The sequence below is a fragment of the Oncorhynchus masou genome, chromosome 29 (genome assembly GCF_036934945.1).
Source record: "Oncorhynchus masou masou isolate Uvic2021 chromosome 29, UVic_Omas_1.1, whole genome shotgun sequence".
Classification (NCBI taxonomy): domain Eukaryota; kingdom Metazoa; phylum Chordata; class Actinopteri; order Salmoniformes; family Salmonidae; genus Oncorhynchus; species Oncorhynchus masou.
Window position 1 is genome coordinate 77142700 of NC_088240.1, and position 23977 is coordinate 77166676.

Sequence of the window (23977 nt, forward strand, 5' to 3'; positions counted from 1 at the left end):
TTGTTAGTTGTATTGTTCTTATTTAAAATGTGTTTCTGTTCCTGTCTATCAGTGTTATGTATTTTGCCACGTTTTAGGTTGTGTGTGGACCCAGGAAGAGTAACTGCTGCAACGGCTAATGGGGATCCTAATAAAATACCAAATGAACCACCACCAGACAGGTTCAAAACAGGTGCGTATTTTTATTAAGTGTTTGTTTCATTAGTAACACTGTTAATAACATTTAGAATGGTGTGGTACGTGGTCAACACATGTCCTTAGGCACGCTACAGGGGTCAAAGTTGAAGGTGTGGCTAACAGAAAGTCCTGAGGTCAACCATTTTATATCTTGCCGGGAAAGCTTCCGGCCTCAATCTGGTCGTCCCACTTGGAAACCTGCAGGAGGAAATGCGCTCATAAGGTTAAACTGCCTATCAGTGTAACATAGTTATAACACAGTAGCTACTGTAGCCTTCATTCTGCCTTCACTTTACACCCATCCCATGCTTTCAGATCTATGAAAAGTGTCTAAGGGTAGGAATCGACTTCAGACTGGGACCATGGTCAGTTATTGGACTCACAACAAACAGAGTGTATGAACACTTGCAACATAACAGAGGTCCACACTGTATACCAACTACCACTTCAGGTAAGGACATTCGAGACACAGAAGAACAGGTACATTCATAACTGTTCCACTCAGTGGACATGTCAGAACAGACTGTTGGCAGAGTTTAGACATGCCGGAACTACTAAAGGCTTCTATGGAATGTGGTGCTCAGACTGTTGGCACATTGTGAATAGTTGAGGCACTGCTAATGTGAGTGAATGTAGGTTCTAACGTGAGCTGATTAAAGTGATTCATCATCCATCTCTAGGGGAGGTCCAATCATCGCTGACAATACTACACAACCATGGGAAGGCAGTTAGGGGGCATTGTGTGTATGCCCACTCCTTTAGGCTTTGTTTGAATAGTTTGCCACTATAGATCTGCTTAACCTTATAAAGGAGTGCTCGCACCACACTATGAGCCACAGTAGCAGCATACGTACCCAGCTCATGGGACAGATACTCTTGTAGACCCTCTGGTACCAGTCACAGGGAGCCACATCCTGGCCTTTGTCTGACAAAGCTTTGTTGCACCTGTGGAAGTCTAGAAAGAGAGGGAGGAGAGTTAATATTGACAGAATGAAGTGGTAAGCATTAAGACAGTTAATAGAACTTTTACTGACACTGGTGTTACGTTTCTGAACCTAAACCTGCAAACAGCCACCACAAATGGACCCTTATCTGATGTGCTAAATGAGGTCAACAGAAATCTGACACTAATTAAAACTAAAAGTGTTGTCCCGTGTGGCTCAGTCGGTTGAGCAAAGGCGCGTGCAATGCCAAGGTAGTGGGTTTGAATCCCACGGGAGACCAGTATGAAACAGAAAAAATAAAATGTATGCACTCACTACTGTTCGTCTGCTAAATGACTAAAATATCAACGTAAAAAAAAAGAAGTACAACGACAGATACATTAGGCTATCCTTACTAAACGAGTGTTGAAGACCGAAAAGATCTAGCATACCCAAGTAGTACCCTTGCCTATCGGACATATCAGTCAGTACAGACAGTTGGCTTATGATGGTGTACCTTGGTGAATAGCTGAGGGACAGCCAACATTCTATCTGGTCTAATGTGAACTGATAGTGATTTAGATCACTGAGGAGGTGCTTCTCATGGGGCTCTTATCAACCTTCAAAGAAGTTGGACATGCATCAATGCTTCGAGAGCAAATACCACTTGTTTTCAATGCACATCAACTGCAAATCATCAACCGTATGATTCAAAGTGCAGGCAAATGAGTTTAAAATTGGCCTTCAGATAACAATCCTTGTTTTGTTAACCAACCCAGATCTTTATCTTTGTGAAGAAGAAGAAAATTGCTGGGAAGGGAACCAAGAGTGTTCAGGGTGGCAGAAGAGCCTGATGGCCAGAAGTATCCTATCCTTTCACCATTGTGTGTCAGTTGGGAGGTAGAAATGAGCAGTAGACTGCTGGCAGGGCTGGAGAAAGAGGGAGAACGTGCCGGGTCAGAAAAGAGAAGTAGTTGATCAGCTAGCTAACTTACCTAGATAGTTCTGAAAGCAGTTGCGGGTCTGGTTGGTGTTGGGGAAGCGGGCATCGAAGGGAGCCGTCCTGTAGTTCTTTATCTTCTCCTCAATAATGTCAGACATGCTGGCAAGCTGGCGTTCTCACTATGTCAACACTGAAACACATCGATAGGGAGATGTCATGTTTAGTTTCATGACATTATATGACTTGTACACTAGTCTCACGAGGCCATCCTTCCAAATCTGCCTTTGTTAACTGGCCTGGGCTTCCGAAGCTACCTATACACTTGCACACAGTAGGAAATTATCTTGTTGTCCTGATAATAGAATATGGAATGGACTAGTTCAGATAGGCTTATTAGCTAGCAAAATACTTATCCATGAGAGCCCGTACAGCTGTCTATTTGACTAGGTCATAGTTTGTGCAATGACAACTCACAACTAGGACAGACAGATCAATAGAAAGCTTGTTTATTATTTTTATTTAACCTTTATTTAACCAGGTAGGCCAGTTGAGATCAAGTTCTCATTTACAACTGCGACCTGGCCAAGATAAAGCAAAGCAGTGCAACACAGACAACAACAACAGAGTTACACATGGGATAAACAAATGTACAGTCAGTAACACAATAGAAAAATGTATATACAGTGTGTGCAAATGTAGTAAGATTAGGGAAGTAAGGCAATAAATAGGTAAAATAATTACAATTTAGCATTAACACTGGAGTGATAGATGTGCAGAGGATTGTGTGCAAGTAGAGACACCGGGGTGCAAAAGAGCAAAATGAAAGAAAGAAAAATAATATTGGGGATGAGGTAGTTGGGTGTGCTATTTACGGATGGGCTGTGTACAGGTACAGTGATCGGTAAGCTGCTCTGACAGCTGATGCTTAAAGTTAGAGAGGGAGATAGAAGTTATTTTTGCAGTTCGTTCCAGTCATGGGCAGCGGAGAACTGGAAGGAAAGGCGGCCAAAGGAGGAATTGGCTTTGGGGATGACCAGTGAAATTTACCTGCTGGAGAGCGTGCTACGGGTGGGTGTTGCTATGGTGACCAGTGAGCTGAGATAAGGTAGGGCTTGACCTAGCATAGACTTATAGATGACCTGGAGCCAGTGGGTTTGGCAACGAATACAGTTGAAGTCGGAAGTTTACATACACTTAGATTGGTGTCATTAAAACGTGTTTTTCAACCACTCGCCAAATTTCTTCTTAACAAACTATAATTTTGGCAAGTCGATTAGGACATCTACTTTCTGCATGACACAAGTCATTTTTCCAACAATTGTTTACAGACATTATTTCACTTATAATTCATGTATCACAATTCCAGTGGGTCAGAAGTTTACATACACTAAGTTGACTGTGCCTTTAAACAGCTTAGAGAATTCCAGAAAATTATGTCATGGCTTTAGAAGCTTCTGATAGCCTCAAATGATGTCAATTAGCCTAATTGACATCACTTGAGTCAATTGGAGGTGTACCTGTGGATGTATTTCAAGGCCTACCTTCAAACTCAATGCCTTTTTGCTTGACATCATGGGACAAGCAACAGAAATCAGCAAAGACCTCAGAAAATATATTGTAGACCTCCACAAGTCTGGTTCATCCTTGGGAGAAATTTCCAAATGCCTGAAGTACCACCTTCATCTGTACAAACAATAGAACGCAAGTATAAACACCATGGGACCACGCAGCCACCATACTGCTCAGGAAGGAGCGTTCTGTCTCCTAGAGATGAACCTACTTTGGTGCAAAAAGTGAAAATAATTCCCAGAACAACAGCAAAGGACCTTGTGAAGATGCTGGAGGAAATAGGTACAAAAGTATCTATATCCACAGTAAAACGAGTCCTATATCAACATAACCTGAAAGGCCGATTAGTAAGGAAGAAGTCACTGCTCCAAAACTGCCATAAAAAAAGCCAGAATATGGTTTGCAACTGCACATGGGGACAAAGATCGTACTTTTTCGAGAAATGTCCTCTGGTCTAATGAAACAAAAACGGAACTGTTTGGCCATAATGACCATTGTTATGTTTGGAGGAAAAAGGGGGAGGCTTGCAAGTACCATGTTGTGGGGGTGCTTTGCTGCAGGAGGGACTGGTGCACTTCACAAAATAGATGGCATCATAAGGTAGGAAAATGACGTGGATATAATTTTGCAACATCTCAAGTCAGGAAGTTACAGCTTGGTCGCAAATGGGTCTTCCAAATGGACAACGACCCCAAGCATACTGCCAAAGTTGTGGCAAAATGGCATAAGGACAACAAAGTCAAGGTATTGGAGTTGCCATCAAAGCCCTGACCTCTATCCTGTCAAATTTGTGGTCAGAACAGAAAAAGTGCATGAGCAAGGAGGCCTACAAACCTGACTGAATTTTTACTAGGATTAAATGTCAGGAATTGTGAAAAACTTGTTAAATGTATTTGGCTAAGGTGTATGTTAGAGTGTTGGACAAGTAACCAAAAGGTTGCAAGTTCAAATCCCAGAGCTGACAAGGTACAAATCTCTCGTTCTGCCCCTGAACAGGCAGTTAATCCACTGTTCCTAGGCAGTCATTGAAAATAAGAATGACTGACTTGCCTAGTTAAATAAATAAATAAAAAAGGTGTATGTAAACTTTCGACTTCAACTGTATGTAGCGAGGGCCAGCCAAAGAGAGCATACAGGTCGTAGTGGTGGGTAGTATATGGGGCATTCGTGACAAAACGGATGGCACTGTGATTAACTACATCCAATTTGCTGGAGGCTATTTTGTAAATGACATCCCGAAGTTGTAACCTTAGCTAGCTTGAATTCAGTCATGGAAGGTGACTTATCAATCCTTATTTCCTGGTAACTAACGTTAGTTAACAAATAAGTACAACACATTAATGGAGATTTCTGACTAGCTAGAAAGTTAGAAATTACAGCTCACTAACCACATCGAATGAAATAATGTAGCATAGCTTGCTAGCATAGTTGGCATAGCTTCAAATTTATTTGTTGGCTTGCTTGCTGGCTAGCTAGCTACATTAGCTTGAACTCAACTAGATAGCCGGCTGTATATCAAAACAGTGGCAGGGCAGACGTTATTTCCAATTAATTGAAATACTTCCACACAAACAAAACAATACCGAACCTCAGTATATTAATTGAAAGAGACAAACTCATGATTTTCCGGCAGTTTTCCACGACCTACCTTGGACTGTTTCTTGTGTCCTCTCTCACCGGAAGACCGTAACGCAGTGTATGCTGGGTTGTTGGACGTGAGTGGACTCGCAAGTGTAATCACCATGGTATGGGAATGAGAAAAAAGTAATCGTTTCTCGGGTTTTTATGCATAATTTTTTTCCCTTTTGTCTATAAACAATAATTAGAAACACAAATAAATGATGGGAATCACTTTGGAATATTTAAGCCATATGAAGTGTAATCACTGACTTTAGCATAATTTATTTACACCAAGAAGATCATGTCAGTGATAGCCTAGTACAGTGTTTCCCAATGCCAGTCTCCCATTACCCCCAACAGCACATTTTCTGCTGTTGCCCCGGACAAAAACACTTGACCCTGTCCCAAATCAAAACACTTGATCCTGTCCCAAATCAAAAGCCTGATCTCCTGCCTCAAATCAACAGGATGAAATTCCGTCCCAAATCAACAGGATGACCTCTTGTCCCAAATCAATAGCATGACCTCATGTCCAAACTCAACAGCATGATATCCTGTCCCAAATCAACAGCCTTATGTCTGTCCCAAATCAACAGGATGGCCAATGCTGTGAGTCATCTATTTTTACCCCTGCCTTTCAACATCTAGAAACCTCTGCAAATCTCTGTCCTCCAGCAGCATTGTCTTGCTCATAAAAGTTGCTCACGCATTTGTAAGCAATGTAGGCTGTGAGAAGAACTTGATTGTTTTGTTTTGAAAATGCAGGGCCCACAGTAGCAGGCCAAAACGGACATTGTGATAAAGCTTTGCCCAGGCTAAAAAAGATCCCCTGCAACTGTGTCAGTATGTCTAACAATAGTAAAGATAAATAGCTTCTAACTCGTATCTGTTCCCAAAGGAAAGAGAGAGGAGAACAAGGAAGAGAATACTATGTAAGCCCACACCTGAACTGTGCCAAGTTTAAAGAGTCATTATTTTAGTTGACAGTTATTCCAACGAAAACCTACAGAGGGTTGCCTACCTGGAAAAGGGTATGAGTTGTCACCCATGCGTCAAAAGCAAACATAACAAAGAAACTCCATGACGCAAAGGAGTGTTCACAGGCTGCTGTCACCCGACCATCCCTGTCTGTGAGCACCTCTCCAAACCAAAGACCTCCGGGTGTCTGGACGAGCTCACTACCTCTCAGTGGAAGTACGCTGTGTGGTCTGGCACACTGTCTCATTTCGAATCAAGCGTCTAGTTTTTGTTTGTTTTGGTAGTACCTGTAATAGCCTATAATTTCAGTTGCATAGTTTCAAGCTTTATTGTACATGTATTAACACATTGTAAGAATGGATGTCTACATACATCCCTTCCAGTATATATGTTATTATAGTAGCCTTAGCCAACTGGTTCAGATATTATGATGAATCCAATGTAACTTTCTCTCTTTCTCCTTTTCTTGCTTCCCCTCTCTCCCTGCCTGTCCTCTCTTTTCCTATCACCATCTTCCTGTTGTAGACAAGGTCAGAGGTCACAGGTGTCCCTCTTTCTCTGACTTCCTGTCTCACTGTTTCCTTCTTCCACTTTTCAGCAAAAACCTGCTGCTCAAAGTATGTCCTTTTCTAGAAAACATTATAGGCCTGTTTCTTGATGCACTACAATGTCATTTCTTGGGCAATCAAAGATCTGAACTCTGGACTACACTTTAAAAGCAACATTCCTGTGGACAACTAGACAAAGGGTATACATTCTGACTGACTGCTATCATTTTTAAGCTGGGAGCATAAACCTCTTTTCTCTCAGTGGCTGTGTTAAAGTAATTAGTTGTCCAAATTAATCACAGATTCTCACTGCCCCCCCAGCCCCCGCCCCGTCCTCCACCCCCACCCAATCTTCTCCGTACCCAACCCCAGCACTCCAAAGCACCCTAATGCCAAAGACAATGGTCTAACGGAATCCGACCAGTGTGCATGTGTGCTTGGGGGAGACAGGGGAATGCTGGATTAACCCCTCCCCATTCTCTATTCCTAGTCTTATCTCTTTATAGTGTGTATGTACAGTATATACAGTATGTCCAGGGAGGGTACAAGGGGCCAGCAAGTGTGTGCATCACAAAATAATCTCCCCATTTCCTCTCTCTCTCTCTCTCTCTCTCTCTCAGGATATAGGTGTTGTCCAGCATGAAGGAAGGAAATTCTGTCACTTAGAACAATGGGCCTGTTTCTCTATCTATAGACCCACAGAGGCAGAGAAAGAGAGAGAAGGAGCCCTTACCACCATTACCTAGAAGACAGACAGAAAACACAAAGAAAAAGAGAGAGAGTGGAGAAAAATATGTTCTGATTTTAAAGAGACTATATTGATGAAGATAACGTGTTCGAGAGAAAGAGAGATAGACGTTTTGAAAATGGAGTTTTTGTCTTGGGGAAAAAGGAAAATACTAAGTTGTTTTTAACCATTTTGTTTTTTTTCTGTTGAGAAGGACTAATATAATACTTATACGAAGAGGGAACTGCAGTCTTTCTCGGTAAGTACTTTCAAAACGCTTTTATTGTAGAGGGCCTATTGTGTTGCATCGGTTCGTTACTTTTCCATGACATTCTTTAACATTTGAGCTGTCATCCATGATAAGCTAGAGATCACAATGTTGATCATTTTCCACAGTAAAATGTTGCTGATATGTTCTTGCTGTTTCTTTTGCCACATTGCATTATAGAACGTAGATTTTTTTTTTTTAAATAGATTAGTTGGGTTCAAATTTGAACCGCTCTACTTTAATTTTTCAGTTTGACACATATCATTTTAGAAGAATTGAAGCTGCCTGCCCCTAAGCACAGATCGAGTATCAGTTTTCCCTCCCCAAACTCTACATTCAAGTGAAAACTTCAGACTGACCTTAGGTCAGTGTCTAAGGGTGATTTCATTCTACTCCTAGTTGTAGGCTGAGGGACAGACATGTAGTGACCTTAAGAGTGGGGATTTCCCTTTCAACATGACAGCTGGATCTGAGGCCTGTACAACACACTTCCTGTTTGGATAAGGAGGAATGACACACATTCAATTTAGAGTACCTTCGTGACAAAGATGTCATTTACAGTGCTGTAACGTAAGAATTTGAGATGATTTGAGCCAAGTGTAACCTATCTACCATTTAAATTATTATAATCATTTTTGTAACAATGGGGGGCAACAATCAAATCAATTTTTAGACATTTTTATAAAGCCCTTCGTACATCAGCTGATATCTCAAAGTGCTGTACAGAAACCCAGCCTAAAACCCCAAACAGCAAGCAATGCAGGTGTAGAAGCACGGTGGCTAGGAAAAACTCCATAGAAAGGCCAAAACCTAGGAAGAAACCTAGAGAGGAACAATCACTTCCACAGCCAAATTGCTTTGGTGTGTAGCAATGAACAACTCTACAAGGATCCGGAGGATCTCAAACTATTCATGATGATGACCTTAAACTATTCATTATTTGACAATTTTAGGATTACATACCCCTAGTTTGGTTGTTTGGAGGAAAATGTCTTCTTCCCCCTGATAATTCAACCTTTGATTTATGTCCAAATATATCAAGGGCCTGTTTTATGCCCACGTGAATAGAATGTAAAGCAGTATAGTCCACACACATCTTAATTAATTAACTCAAAGATTATGAACATTTGATCTGTGTTCTTTGAGTTCTCACATTACACAATACCTTTATCTCTCTCTCTCGTTGGTTCTCAGATGGATCAGATGGAGGGGACTGACAGTCCTCGCTTCAGGAAGCTCCATTTCCCTGTGGGTCTGTGGATCAACTCTCCCAGGAAACACTTTGCCAAGCTGGGGGGCCGCTGGCCCAGCGCCGTCTCTGTCAAGTCAGTCTCTCTGCTACCTACAGTTGAAGTTGGAAGTTTACATACTCCTTAGCCAAATACATTTGAACTCAGATTTTCACAATTCCTGACATTTAATCATATTAAAAATTCCCTGTCTTAGGTCAGTTAGAATCACCACTTTATATTAAGAATGTGAAATGTCAGAATAATAGTAGAGAGGATTATTTATTTCAGCTTTTATTTCTTTCATCACATTCCCAGCGGGTCAGAAGTTTACATACACTCAATTAGTATTTGGTAGCATTGCCTTTTATTTGTCAACTTGGGTCAAACGTCATCCCATTACCTTGGCTTTGTTGTCCTTAAGCCATTTTGCCACAACTTTGGAAGTATGCTTGGGGTCATTGTCCATTTGAAAGACCCATTTGCGACCACTCTTTAACTTCCTGACTGATGTCTTGATGTTGCTTCAATATATCCACATAAATTTCCTGACTCATGATGCCACCTATTTTATGAAGTGCACAAGTCTCTCCAGCAGCAAAGCACCCCCACAACATGATGCTGCCACCTCCGTGCTTCATGGTTGGGATGGTGTTCTTTGGCTTGCAAGCCTCCCTCTTTTTCCTCCAAACATAACGATGGTCATTATGGTCAAACAGTTCTATTTTTGTTTCATCAGACCAGAGGACATTTCTCCAAAAAGTACAATCTTTGTCCCCATGTGCAGTTGCAAACCATAGTCTGGCTTTTTTAATGGTGGTTTTAGAGCAGTGGCTTCTTCCTTGCTTTGATTGTATGGTCATGTGTTACATGTCATGCAGTGTTCCTTGAATCTTGTGACCGTTTTCTGGCAGTTAATATTGTCTGTGTTCAGTTCTGTCAACCATAACTCACAGCTGACTTCCCCTCTCTTTCTTTCCCCCTCCTCTCCTTCTCCCTCACTAGGTCCACCACCAGCTCTGATGCAGCGTCCCTCCACGAGGCCCCATCTTCCCTCTCCATCTCCACCCCCTCCCTCGCTCCCCCATCCCCCTCTCCCTCTCCGGCCTTTCTCCGGCCCCGTCCCGCCGGGCCCCAGTCCCGCACCAAGCGTCTTTCCCACCTCTTCCTGAGGGGGCGCTCCAACAGTGACCGAGACAAGGCCATAGGGGAGAAGGAGAGGGAGGTGTGGGCCCACTCTGCTGCCCCTTCCTCCCACCACTACCTGCCCCCTGCCTCCTCCACAGCCCCAGGCCTCATCAAGATCTATGGGGATGCTCTGTCTAGTGGGGCTAACTACCGCTCTTTGCTGGCCACCACCCACTCTACAGCCAAACAGCTCATCGCCCAGGTCATCACCCGCTATACGGAGAGAGAGAGGGAGGAGACGGACGATGCAGGTAAGAGGCAGAAAGAGAGAGAGGGAGGAGACGGACGATGCAGGTAAGAGGCAGAAAGAGAGAGAGGGAGGAGACGGACGATGCAGGTAAGAGGCAGAAAGAGAGAGAGGGAGGAGACGGACGATGCAGGTAAGAGGCAGAAAGAGAGAGAGGGAGGAGACGGACGATGCAGGTAAGAGGCAGAAAGAGAGAGAGGGAGGAGACGGACGATGCAGGTAAGAGGCAGAAAGAGAGAGAGTACAGACCGAGTACAGTACAGGGATTCATGTAAGAGAGTCGTGAAAGTACAGATAAACATGGGATTAGATTATTGTATGATTACCACACAATAACTATTATAGCCAAATGCTTTGGGACTTTCAGTATGTAGCCTATGCCTGTCATGGCAAAAGGACAGAAAATGACGGTAACTGTAGAGAAAGGGCCAGTGGCTACCTGGTTTTCATATTCCTTGTTGACACATTTCATTGCACCATGAAGTCAGGCACCTAGCCAGAATTGTTCCAGTAAATAAACCACAGCTGTGAACACCTCAATTGAGCAATAATGTCCACTTTATGCAAGTCATATTCCTAGGAAAAAAATTTGCCTGGTCGCTCTGCCTCCCTCTCCTAGCCCTGCAGAAACACAGCCCGGAAGACTTCCTGTTGTGTGATGTCATTGGAAAGCCCATCCAGCAACCAGATGGAGCTTTCCAATGGGAGACAGAGTGTCGCAGGGGTGTGGCTGAATGGGAATGCCCACTGCTATTGGTGGACATGTGGCGGCCCAAGGAGGGGTTTGAACGCCGCTTTGAGATCCAGAGACGGGACGACTACGAAAGAGAGGAGAGGGAGAAAGAGAAGGAGCGAGAGAGGGAAGGAGAGAACCACACAGGTAAAAGGACAATATAGAGTCTCTAGATGACCAGCTCTTACATCTGGGGTTTCCTACAGTCATCCAGTGAAAAGTGTAGTTTCTTTGTTTTTAATGATATGTCTGGTTGTCGTGGTAACAGGTGTACGTTGGAGGCGGAGCCGCATACAGTCGGGGGGCGGGACTGAGGAGGGCGAGCGAGGTCATCGAGGACGGAACTCGGAACTCAGGAGGAGCATCAGCGACATGAACCTCAGCCTGAGGCGTCGCCAAGGAAACCACATCGGCAATGACCCCCGTCGCTCCGGAAACCACCCTAACAACAGTGCTGGACTTCAGGACAGGAAGAACATTGTGAGCATGATAGCTCCATTGGAGCACGGAGAGGTGAGGATGCGTTTCAACACATATTGCAACATGATAGAAACAGGTCAACCCCACCTAATCTCAGCAGTGCAGCAGTCTGACCATAAAGACTCCTCCCTCTGTCTTAGATGATGAGGTCAAAGGTCAGAGACGAGGTGGAGCGGAGGAACAAAGCAGACAAAGCAGTGGAGGAGGAGAAAGACTACTCAGCCTGCGACCTGGAAGTGATGTCACAGAGCCTGATCCTCCCGCCCACGGACCGACCCTACTTCTTGTTGCTGCAGGGCTACGACCAGAGCAAGGTTAGACCTGCGCCTCCCAGATGATCACACACACACACCCTGAACATGACATCATATCTGCATTTCCCTAATCGCCACATACCATCACTGTTTCCAACCCTTCCCCAGCCTTTCCCATTCAACCCTGAGCACAAAACAGACTCACAGCAACACAATACCTTTGTAGACACACACAACCCCACTGTGTACATCACTCCATCTCTCACAGTGACCTCACACAGGTCTTCATTGTAGCAAACTGTGACACACTTCATACCTTATCTCCTGACCTCCGCACAACTTAAGATCTCCAAGATGTCCCCTTATCATAACCACGTCCTTCAGATGATAACAAACTCCCTTCTCTCTTTCTTTCTTTATTTCCTTCTTCCGTTCTCCTCTGTGTGTGTTTTCTGTGTTTTCTACAGGACTTTGTTTTGTACATCATGGCAGGGCACACACACGTTTTTGGGCGGAAGCCAACGATGAGGGAGAGAGAGAAGGACAGAGAAAGGGAAAGGAAGGGGAAGAGGCCTCTGAAGGTGGAAACGTTCCTCTCTGCTCCAGACATGCTGGCCAGGCACCTGTTGGTCAGGAGAGACTCAGCCGTACCCGACGCTCCCTCTGGGCAAGGTAGGCCTGGTCTACAAACAACCCTAGTCCTAAATCCTGGCCCTACTCCTGTGATGTTTGCAGACCTCAACAAACAGAAATGTGCCTGCAAAATAGGGAGCCTTTTCCATATGTGCTTACATCTATCCAACCTGATTTTACAGTATTTCCCTGTCCACAATCAACCTCTAGAGATCCTCCCACTAGACACTTCTTGATACCCCCTTATATATGGTTAGAAACCTGTCACACCTTTTTTATAAGCAGTTTATGAGCAGAACTTCAATTATAGTGTTACTAGTTAATCAACCATTTTCTCTCTCCCCCCAGCTCTGATGCGTCCCTTCAGAGGAGGAGTTGTCACACACAACGGAGAAGCTCTCTACCGGGAGGCGGTGCTTAAACCTGGGGACGTGATTGGCATAGGAGGTCATTTTATCTTCCTGTATCGTGACCCCCGCGTGACCCCGGCCCCTCCGCTGGCATTGGCGCTGCCTTGGCAAGCCGACGTTCCCTCCACCTGCTGCCTCTCGGGATTGGTGGACAGACAGGAAGCGTTGAGGCAGTACCTGGGTTCCACTGAGGCTCTGCTGCGGTTCCAGCCCCGCCACGCTGACGCTCTGCTACAGGTGAGAGAAGAAAGACCCCTGTGCCTGTTAGTTACACCACTGTGTCTGCTACCTGTCTGCTACAGATTAGAGTAGAGAACTGTGTTATATAAGTGGGGGGTGGTGCCTGATACTTAAAGTATCCATTGTTACCACATATATTACTTTCTTGGTTGATATGAGCTGAAACAAGAACATAAATTAAAGCCACTGTTTCTCACTCTTTCTCCATCAGGAGATAATCTCTAAGAACTCCTCTCCAGACTCAGAGGGCGGGCCTTTAGCCCCAGCTTTTCTCCTGTCAATCATGATTGACCATGCCTCCAAACACCTGGATCCCGCCCTCACGCCTCAGTTGCTGCTGAAAGCAGCCAATCAGATCAAAGGGATCGTTTGGGTGAGTTCATTTGAAAAACTGTCTAGGATCATCTCAGTTGTAATAATGCTAACTAGCCATAGCTCAGTCAAGACTGACACAGAAAGTTACACAGCAGATAAAATAGTATTGTAAAGGGCTATAAATCCAGCCCCAGACTGACACGTCTTTCTCTGAAACCCTGTAGACTGTGAACAGGGATTCATTCAGACAGACTGATGCCTGTCACTGTAGATGAACAGAACTGGGGATAAGCTGACTTCCTTCTGGAAACTGTGTTGTAATTGTCCTGGTGGCCTGTCCAGACTTTGTAATCCCTCTTCTCCACCTCTGCCACTAAGCCGTGACGTGTCTCTCCTCTCATGTCCTCTCTTCCCTCTCCAACTCTTTTTACAGGACAACATTAAGGAATTTGGGGATAAGCATCCCACGCAAAAGTAAGATCATTTCTGCTCAACGTCATATTTCAGCTGTTTCCTGTGTTTGGAACTTCCCTTAGGGCTGTATTAGGGGGAATCAAGAGAAGTGATTGTCCAGCTTGTGTCTCTGTAAATAATGTGATGAACATGCAGATACTATTTAGCATTATGCAAGGATTCATGATTAAAATATGTGACGTTTACACAAAGTATAAACTGTATATGATACTGATAAACTAATACTGTACACAAATATCTATTAATATTAATGTTTATTTAGCAGATGTTATCCCAAGTGAATAGCAGTTAGCAGATGAAATCAGATGTAGTGGGACCCTGGGTCACACTTTATTTGGATAGTCTGGATTGTCCATCTGTAGATGCTCTACATATGGTCATATTATCAACAAACTATCTGTTGATAAGTAACTGCATGCTAAGGTTAGGGTTAAGTTTAGAACAAGGGCTCGGATAAGGGTTAAATTGAGGGTTAGGTTAGGGTTAGTAGACAGTTTGTTGAAATGTTACTGATCGTCTGTAGAGCATCTGCAGATGGACTATGCAAATAAAGTGTTACTGAACCCAGTCACTGCATGCTCATTAAAATAGATCAAGGACTTGCTGTAACTCCTTGAGATAGATAGTGACAACAACTTCTATAACACTGTGTGTTCTGTTCTGGTCTGGTCTGTCCAGTTCCACAGAGCAGGAGGTTGAACTGAGTGCGCCCAGTGCTCAGAAGCTGTCCTCTGACCTTCGACCTCTGATGTTCTGGATGTCCAATGCCACAGAGCTCCTCAACTTCTTCCAGGTCAAAGCTGAGGCCATGGAGAGAGACTGGGAGTTTGAGGGTGAGACACCTGTGTCATAAGAGTCCGTTTCCTCTTGATCAATGCAGATCACCATCGATCATCTGCCAAAAAAGCTTCTTTCTACAATAAAAGCATTTTGTAATATCAACCTTATCACTCTTTTTGACATCACATGGCTGTTGTATCTTTGTGTCTTCCTCTTCCTGTGTGACATTCCTGCTATCATAATTTAGCCCCACAGTAGTCAAAACAAGAGTTAGTTTCGTCATTGAGAAGTGAAATATATTTTGGATTGTTCTGCAATAACAGTAGTTATATGACAGTAGTTAGAAGTTAACGCATATATATTTACCCTCAGCTCCTGGTGACCCGGTGTTGTCAGCTGACCTGGATACCTGCTCCGAGGCCCTGGCGCAGCTTGATGACGTGATAATGCACACCTTCCAGCAGTGCGTGTACCACCTCACAAAGGTGAGGGAGGTTGAGTTACCTCACACTCAAGACACAATCAAGTTACCGTACATAATTATATCCCGATCAATACATTAATTAATCTCTCTCTCTGTCACTCGGTCTCTGTCAGACGCTGTACTCCCTCCTTCCAGCTCTCCTGGACAACAACCCTTTCTCCAGCCCGGAGAAAGAGAAGGAGAGAGATGAGGGTAGGGAGATGGAGAGGGGTGAGGGTGGTGGAGAGGAGGACGACGTGTCCTCCCTCCCCCCTACGGTGGCTGGGCTGGTGGAGGTGTACCGCTGCTCCCTGATGCTGTCCCGGGAGGCCTGCCTCTCCCCCCCACTCACCTCCCAAACCTTCGGCTACCTCTTCTTCTTCACCAACACCTCCCTGCTCAACACACTGCTGGAGAGAGGTGAGAGGGCAGGGGTAATACTGGGGTCCAAGGTCAGGGGTTGGTCTGAGGAAGCTGCAGTCCTGAGCTAAGTGGGTTCCATATTACACATGCAGAAATTGCTTTCCGCTACACAAGCCATTGTTTGTGCACGAACCATTTAGTGTAGAGGTTGTAAGGGGATGAGCGCTACCAAGCACAGCGAGACAGAGAATCTGGGTGCGTCTCTGAAATAACTTGAACTTTCCAACCCTGGTTCAAATGTGCAGTAACACACACACACACACTCCCTCTCTTTCTGTCTCTTCTTCCTCTTCTCTCTCTCTTTCTGTCTCCTCCACCCTCTCTCCCTCCCTCTCTCAGATGGTCTGTTCTCCTGGTCTAGAGCGGTCCAGATCCGTACAAACCTGGACCTGGTTCTGGACTGGCTGCAGGGCGCGGGACTTGGAGATATCGCCTCTGAGTTCCTGAAGAAGCTGTCCGTCACAGTCAATTTCCTGTGCGTCCCTAAGACCCGCCTCATCCAGGTATAAATAATGCTGGTTTAGCCAGTTAACAATCAGTCGATTGAGCAAGATAATGACCCAAATCAAAACATTCTGCATAAAGAATCATGTTTTGGTCTCATTGTTTTTGTTGTTGTGTTGTTCTTCCTCTAAACCTATTTGACTTATCACACATCCACCCCTAGCCCCTACCTCTAGACACTTCCTGATGCCTTCTCCTAAAGCTGATTGGATCAGATAGGTATAAACTGTATGATAACCGCTCTAGGAAGCCAGATATACACGTTTTTCCATTAATTTGTTCACACCCATTTAGTTATTTTCAGATATAAGGGGTCATCTAGAGGTGACAAGGGGCTAGGGGTAGATTTTAGATTTGGCATCCCATCTGTTGAAGACATTGCTGATCTCGTCCACTTTTCCTCCTTCTCTGTTTTGTTGCTCATTGGTTGTTCTCTTGTCTCTCCTCCGCCAGTCATCCTGGGCCAGCCTACAGGAGGACCATGCCTTGCTAAGCCCCACCCAGCTGCACCATCTGCTGACCAATTACAAGCTGGGACCGGCCAGAGCCCCACCGACCTCCTGGGCCCCTCCCCCTGGGACGGAGCTCAGTGGAGGTAAGACACGAGAGGGGAGGAGTTGGGAGTCCTGGAGGGTCATTATGTAGGAGCTAATGCTGCATTCATAACCAAGTGTGAAGGTAGTATTTACCATATACGACTGGGAATAAATCCATGTGAACACTCCTCCAACTAGTAATTACTAGTGGGAAACTCGTCTATCATCCCTAAGCTCCGACTTCTCCCACATGCTGATCTCTGACATCACCTACTAAGGAATAGACTTCGATAACAGCATTTTCGGTAGATAAATGTAACAACAAAACATTTATTACAAATAGCAATTTATTAATATGGTTTTTGAACACTATAATTTGATTGCAAGCATGATGGCTCTAATTTTAGATTATGGTTAGAAGCCTCTTGGCTAGACCCTAGACCCACTCCAATTTGCATACCGCCCCAACAGATCCACAGATGATGCAGTCTCTATTGCACTCAACACTGCCCTTTCCCACCTGGACAAAAGGAACACCTATGTGAGAATGCTATTCGTTGACTACAGTTCAGCGTTCAACACCATAGTGCACTCAAAGCTCATCAACAAGCTAAGAACCCTGGGACTGAACCCCTCCTTCTGCAACTAGATCCGAGACTTCCGGACGGGCCGCCCCCAGGTGGTAAGGATAGGTAACAACACATCCGCAACGCTGATCCTCAACACAGGGGCCCCTCAGGGGTGCGTGCTCAGCCCCCTCCTGTGCTCCCTGTTCACTCATGACTGCACTACCAGGCACGACTTCAACACCATCATTAAATTTGCCGATGACACAACAGTGGTAGGCCTGATCACCGACAACAACGAGACAGCCTATAGGGAGGAAGTCAGAGACCTGGCCGTGTGGTGCCAGGACAACAACCTCTCCCTCAACGTGATCAAGACAAATGAGATGATTGTGGACTACAGGAAAAAGAGGACCGAACACGCCCCCATTCTCATCGACGGGGCTGCAGTGGAGCAGGTTGAGAGCTTCAAGTTCCTTGGTGTCCACATCACCAACAAACTAACATGAATCAAGCACACCAAGACAGTTGTGAAGAGGGCACGACAAAAACTATTCCCCCTCAGGAGACTGAAAAGATTTGGCATGGGATCCTCAAAAGGTTCTACAGCTGCACCATCGATGGCATCCTGACTGGTTGCATCACTGCCTGGTATGGCAACTGCTCGGCCTCCGACCGCAAGGCACGACAGAGGGTATGCGAACGGCCCAGTACATCACTGGGGCCAAGCTTCCTGCCATCTAGGACCTCTGAACCAGGTGGTGTCAGAGGAAGGCCCTACAAATTGTCAAAGACTCCAGCCACCCTAGTGCTTCCACACGGCAAGCGGTACCAGAGCACCAAGTCTAGGTCCAAGAGGCTTCTAAACAGCTTCTACCCCCAAGCCATAAGACTCCTGAACATCTAATCAAATGGCTACCCAGACCATTTGCATTGCCCCCCCCAACCCTCTCCACACCACTGCTACTCTGTTGTCATCTATGCATAGTCACTTTAATAACTCTACCTACATGTACAGTGCCTTGCGAAAGTATTCGGCCCCCTTGAACTTTGCGACCTTTTGCCACATTTCAGGCTTCAAACATAAAGATATAAAACTGTATTTTTTTTGAAGAATCAGCAACAAGTGGGACACAATCATGAAGTGGAACAACATTTATTGGATATTTCAAACTTTTTTAACAAATCAAAAACTGAAAAATTGGGCGTGCAAAATTATTCAGCCCCTTTACTTTCAGTGCAGCAAACTCTCTCCAGAAGTTTAGTGAGGATCTCTGAATGATCCAATGTTGACCTAAATGACTAATGATGATAAATACAATCCACCTGTGTGTAATCAAGTCTCCGTATAAATGCACCTGCACTGTGATAGTCTCAGAGGTCCGTTAAAAGCGCAGAGAGCATCATGAAGAACAAGGAACACACCAGGCAGGTCCGAGATACTGTTGTGAAGAAGTTTAAAGCCGGATTTGGATACAAAAATATTTCCCAAGCTTTAAATATCCCAAGGAGCACTGTGCAAGCGATAATATTGAAATGGAAGGAGTTTCAGTCCACTGCAAATCTACCGTCCCTCTAAACTTTCAGCTAAACTTTCAGCTCATACAAGGAGAAGACTGATCAGAGATGCAGCCAAGAGGCCCATGATCACTCTGGATGAACTGCAGAGATCTACAGCTGAGGTGGGAGACTCTGTCCATAGGACAACAATCAGTCGTATATTGCACAAATCTGGCCTTTATGGAAGAGTGGCAAGAAGAAAGCCATTTCTTAAAGATATCCATAAAAAGTGTTGTTTAAAGTTTGCCACAAGCCACCTGGGAGACACACCAAACATGTGGAAGAAGGTGCTCTGGTCAGATGAAACCAAAATGTAACTTTTTGGCAACAATGCAAAACGTTATGTTTGGCGTAAAAGCAACACAGCTCATCACCGTGAACACACCATCCCCACTGTCAAACATGGTGGTGGCAGCATCATGGTTTGGGCCTGCTTTTCTTCAGCAGGGACAGGGAAGATGGTTAAAATTGATGGGAAGATGGATGGAGCCAAATACAGGACCATTCTGGAAGAAAACCTGATGCAGTCTGCAAAAGACCTGAAACTGGGATGGAGATTTGTCTTCCAACAAGACAATGATCCAAAACATAAAGCAAAATCTACAATGGAATGGTTCAAAAATAAACATATCCAGGTGTTAGAATGGCCAAGTCAAAGTCCAGACCTGAATCCAATCGAGAATCTGTGGAAAGAACTGAAAACTGCTGTTCACAAATGCTCTCCATCCAACCTCACTGAGCTCGAGCTGTTTTGCAAGGAGGAATGGGAAAAAATTTCAGTCTCTCGATGTGCAAAACTGATAGAGACATACCCCAAGCGACTTACAGCTGTAATCGCAGCAAAAGGTGGCGCTACAAGTATTAACTTAAGGGGGCTGAATAATTTTGCACGCCCAATTTTTCAGTTTTTGACTTGTTAAAGAAGTTTGAAATATCCAATAAATGTTGTTCCACTTCATGATTGTGTCCCACTTGTTGTTGATTCTTCACAAAAAAATACAGTTTTATATCTTTATGTTTGAAGCCTGAAATGTGGCAAAAGGTCTCAAAGTTCAAGGGGGCCGAATACTTTCGCAAGGCACTGTACATACTACCTCGACCAACCGGTGCCCCCACACATTGACTCTGTACCGGCACCTCCCTTTATATATTGTTATTTTTATACTGCTGCTCTTTAATTACTTGTTACTTTTATCTCTTATACTTATCCATATTTTTTTAAACTGCACTGTTGGTTAAGGTCTCGTAAGTAAGCATTTCACTGTAAGGTCTACCTGTTGTATTCGGCGCATGTGACTAACATTTGATTTGATTTGGTTGATGAAGCTTGTTGGCCAGTAGCCAATCTGCATTTCTCTGAGTTTAAAGCATGTGAATGCATCTAACTGGTATTTACGACTTCACAACTTCCAACTTGGTTATGAACACAACATTAGATACAACTGCAAACTTGAGATAAGTAGAATGTTCATGTAAATTATGCATTTATGTCAATTAAAAAATGTTTGTGATCTCAAGTCAGGATTCAGCCCTTAGACATTCCGAACATTGTAAGTACACATGTATAGAAAGGGTATGATTTCTTCCTAAGAATCTCAGACCACTAAATATCTGTTCATGCTTTTCTGTCCAAGACATCTTCGAAAGTTTCCTAGACCACCCCCCTCTCATCCTGCCAAATGAGACGCCTCAGCTGGACCTCTCGCAGCCAATCCCCAGCCCCGAGCTACAAAAGGAAGTGACACGCCTGCGCAACTTCCTGTGGGGACTCGACCAGGATGAGCTGCCAGCCAATCAGAGGACCAGGCTGTGAGCGCTGGAAAGTTCATCTCTGGGTAGAAGCTACCCTTAGGCACAGTTCTAGGATCAGTTCACCATCCGCCTTAACCATGAAGGGGGAGAGACACAAAACTGACCCTTGATCAGTATCTAGGGGCAACCTCATCCATCTCAGGCAACTTTGATATTAACACTATATTGAACCCCCTGTCGTAAGGCAGATGCAATGGATAGGAATGGCAACTGGTGTGAGGAATGGCAACTGGTGTGATGAATGGCAACTGGTGTGAGGAATGGCAACTGGTGTGAGGAATGGCAACTGTCAAAAGAAAGTCATAACACAATGTAATAGTTATCTAACTGTAAGACAATACAACTCTTCTATTACTGTTCTCTAAACACTCTTTATTTTGTAACACATTACCTGAAATGCAGTGGCTGCTTGAAAAAGAAAAGTCCTGCAAAATGAAGCATAAATTATGGTATGACTATGTTATTATGTAAAAGATATCCCTGTAGGTCAGCTTTATACTGGATGGATGGATGCTCACAGATATTCTCATATAAAGAATATAGTAAATGTGTATTGTCACAGAACATTAGATTGTATACCAAAGTAAACTCTAACACTATGAAGGAAACTGTTTTACCATGTGTATTTTATTTCTAACTGACTGCCCTCATATTATAAATAAAATGTTGGTACCCTATGATCTGTCCATAGTGTTTCCTTTGTTATGGATGTTTCCTCCTTGTTTGTTTATTTACTTTGATTGTACCACACAACTCAACAGCTAGACAGGTTCTGGAAAGGTGAATGTCCCAACTCATTTTGTACCCGGGGTGCCAGAATGAAAGGACCACAAGGTGGCGACACAGCACTCAGTCAACCCCTGGAATGATGACTCAACAGTTACTAGACTAGGGAATTAGCAAGGGTCCCTGTCAATCAACCCGATTTCCGAAATATCATATTTCCTGTGTGATTAATAGGTTATTCCAACATAGACATAACATACGCACGATGGTGCTTCCGTGGCTTAGGAAGCAGATGACGACCACACTCGATGATGCCTGGCAGTGCCAAGGTGAACTGTCTGAGGGGTCAGAGAGAATGACTCCAATGCAGTGGGTAAGATTTTTCATTTCCTCTCTGTGCGGTGATGACACACGCGAACTGGCTGTGTGGAGTCTAATCAGTGTGTTTCTTTATTTCATTAATGTGCCATATCCGATAGTTGGTCTCATAAAATGGCCAGTAGCTCGTTTAAGTGAAATTAGTGCGCGGTTCTCGTGGACGGGCAGCAGACGAGTGATGTCAGAGCGTGTGGTGTGAGTAACATCTGTTTGTGTGACGGCTTGCGAGCGTCTCATAAACCATGTTACTGTAAGTAACCTAACAGTTTGTTGTCACTCAGTAGACTCATGCCGAATTTCTAAATAAACAAAGTAGCCTACTTCCCCATAATAGCCTAGTGAGAGTGGAAAAAGTAGTCTGTCAATTTATCTTTCTTCTTCAGTTTTGGAGCATCCTCAAATTCCCACAACTTAATGAAGTGGTATTTAGCTCAAATCTCAAGAAGTTGGGCGTGTTTTTTCCTATAATGCTTTGGCTGGTAGCCAAACCTCTTCTGTTCTTCCGGTCAACAACTTTGGCTCAACGCTTTTATGGTAAAAAGCCCGAAAACAGTCCCGTGAGAGAAAACAGTCCCATGAGAGAAAGGACTTACATCATCGTCACCGTCTCCAATTCTAACTGGGGTCCAGCCTCTGTCTTACTCGGCTGTTATCAAAAAACATGCACGCGATGTTATTGCTTCAAGTCAGTTATAGCTTGTGAATCATCTCTAAGAGGCCCATGGGGTTAAATTGATCAATAAGTGACTTTGTAATCTCTCTCATTTGAAATTCAATGCGGTGTATGAGTGAGAGTGAGTGAGAATGTGTGTCTGTGTGTGTAAATTTGTACTTTCCAGTAATTTAACCCAGATGTATGGAAAATAGATCTGGAGGGTAGAGTAACTGCTCTGTGCTGATTGTGTCCAGTTTATATGCTCTACAGTTAACCTCTCTGATCCCAGTCTGAGTTTGAATGTGTGTCATGTCTAAGGTTTGGTCATTAGTCTGTGGGTGACACACACTCACACATTCATATATGCACACCAACACACACACACATACATCACACCAGTAGCTACACATTCAGCTGAATTGATATGTGCATACATTCTGTCTTATGGATGTAAATAGACATACAGGGAGAACTATCTCTTTCTCCTTTTCTCTCTCTCATACTCTCTCACACACACACACATACACACATCTGTCCCCAGGTGCAGGGTTCCACACCTGTTGGAGCATTTCTCTGTAATTAGCTCAGGACAATTATCATTGGTGGGAGAAGGGGGGCAAGGGAAGGGGGGTGAAGACAATGGACCAGTTATTCTCTCCCTATCATCTCCCTCCTTCCTTCTCTCTCTCTCTTCTGTCCAGTAATGAAAGATTCTTCCCCTCTTCAAAGGGACAGGGTTTCCTACATAACAGCTGAGTCAGAACAGAATGGATAGAGAGAGAGGAGATAGAGAGGGAAGGGAGAGAAGACTAAGCAGACCAATGTAGTAGTAGCGTTGGTACTAGAGCCACAGTGATTTTCCTTATTGCGAAATGCATCAGAGTCAGTCTCAAGAAGCAGAGAGAGTGTCTGTGTCATGTAGTGTGAACCGGTTTCACGATGGCTATCATTTGAGGTTGGCAGTATTGTGACTCTCACACACTTACAGTAAATGTTACACAGCTCCAGTCTACAGGGGCCAGTACTGACGTTGATAGCCTCTCAGCTAACACTCCACTTCAATCCTCTGTCATCACTGCTAAGTGACATATAGAGAATGGACTGTTTTGTATTTGGAGTCCAGGGAAATCCCAGTTGCTGTACATTTGGTGATAGAGGCTGAGGTGATTTGGTTAAGAGGGAGGATTGGTGTTCATGTACTTTCTCAGTAGCTTGGTACAGGAGTTATAGTTCTACCTCTTCTTTCTCAGTAGCTTGGTACAGGAGTTATAGTTCTACCTCTTCTTTCTCAGTAGCTTGGTACATGAGTTATAGTTCTACCTCTTCTTTCTCAGTAGCTTGGTACAGGAGTTATAGTTCTACCTCTTCTTTCTCAGTAGCTTGGTACATGAGTTATAGTTCTACCTCTTCTTTCTCAGTAGCTTGGTACAGGAGTTATAGTTCTACCTCTTCTATCTCAGTAGCTTGGTACAGGAGCTATAGTTCTACCTCTTCTTTCTCAGTAGCTTGGTACAGGAGTTATAGTTCTATCTCTTCTTTCTCAGTAGCTTGGTACAGGAGTTATAGTTCTACCTCTTCTTTCTCAGTAGCTTGGTACATGAGTTATAGTTCTACCTCT

The 23977-nt window shown here is 44.2% G+C and overlaps 2 protein-coding genes across 4 annotated transcripts; one reads left to right on the forward strand and one right to left on the reverse strand.

Annotated features, from left to right (window-relative positions):
- The first annotated feature begins 43 nt into the window (after nucleotides 1-43).
- On the forward strand, nucleotides 44-21277 carry LOC135520622 (ras-interacting protein 1-like). Of its 2 annotated transcripts, XM_064946305.1 has the most exons (18): nucleotides 44-172; nucleotides 493-628; nucleotides 7379-7744; nucleotides 8948-9078; nucleotides 9988-10421; nucleotides 11037-11297; nucleotides 11419-11663; nucleotides 11771-11944; nucleotides 12352-12556; nucleotides 12866-13164; nucleotides 13379-13540; nucleotides 13916-13956; nucleotides 14635-14789; nucleotides 15109-15221; nucleotides 15334-15619; nucleotides 15962-16125; nucleotides 16580-16721; nucleotides 20423-21277. In XM_064946305.1, the coding sequence occupies exons 4-18, from the start codon at nucleotides 8948-8950 to the stop codon at nucleotides 20599-20601; spliced, it is 2991 nt and encodes a 996-aa protein (XP_064802377.1). In that variant the 5' UTR covers nucleotides 44-172; nucleotides 493-628; nucleotides 7379-7744; the 3' UTR covers nucleotides 20602-21277. The 2 variants fall into 2 exon arrangements, with proteins under 2 accessions (XP_064802377.1, XP_064802378.1); XM_064946306.1 differs by lacking the exons at nucleotides 44-172; nucleotides 493-628; nucleotides 7379-7744; nucleotides 8948-9078; nucleotides 9988-10421 and adding an exon at nucleotides 10502-10636.
- Nucleotides 163-5361, reverse strand: LOC135520623 (cytochrome c oxidase subunit 6B1-like). Of its 2 annotated transcripts, XM_064946308.1 has the most exons (5): nucleotides 5261-5341; nucleotides 3585-3726; nucleotides 2096-2233; nucleotides 1032-1132; nucleotides 163-375 (listed from the first exon to the last, which is right to left on the reverse strand). In XM_064946308.1, exons 3-5 carry the CDS (start codon nucleotides 2199-2201, stop codon nucleotides 322-324), a joined length of 261 nt encoding a protein of 86 aa, XP_064802380.1. In that variant the 5' UTR covers nucleotides 2202-2233; nucleotides 3585-3726; nucleotides 5261-5341; the 3' UTR covers nucleotides 163-321. The 2 variants fall into 2 exon arrangements, with proteins under 2 accessions (XP_064802380.1, XP_064802379.1); XM_064946307.1 differs by lacking the exon at nucleotides 3585-3726 and having other exon boundaries at nucleotides 5261-5361.
- Nucleotides 21278-23977: the final 2700 nt, after the last annotated feature.

Bases quoted from the DNA above. Each gene is read 5' to 3' on its own strand.
- LOC135520623 (XM_064946307.1), bottom strand. From the start codon at position 2,201: ATGTCTGACATTATTGAGGAGAAGATAAAGAACTACAGGACGGCTCCC. The intron at 1,133-2,095 runs GTAAGTTAGCTA...CTCTCTTTCTAG, and splicing joins CTGCTTTCAGAACTATCTAG to ACTTCCACAGGTGCAACAAA. The intron at 376-1,031 runs GTACGTATGCTG...TTCCTCCTGCAG, and splicing joins GTATCTGTCCCATGAGCTGG to GTTTCCAAGTGGGACGACCA.
- LOC135520622 (XM_064946305.1), top strand. From the start codon at position 8,948: ATGGATCAGATGGAGGGGACTGACAGTCCTCGCTTCAGGAAGCTCCAT. The intron at 13,957-14,634 runs GTAAGATCATTT...TGGTCTGTCCAG, and splicing joins GATAAGCATCCCACGCAAAA to TTCCACAGAGCAGGAGGTTG. The intron at 14,790-15,108 runs GTGAGACACCTG...ATTTACCCTCAG, and splicing joins GAGAGACTGGGAGTTTGAGG to CTCCTGGTGACCCGGTGTTG.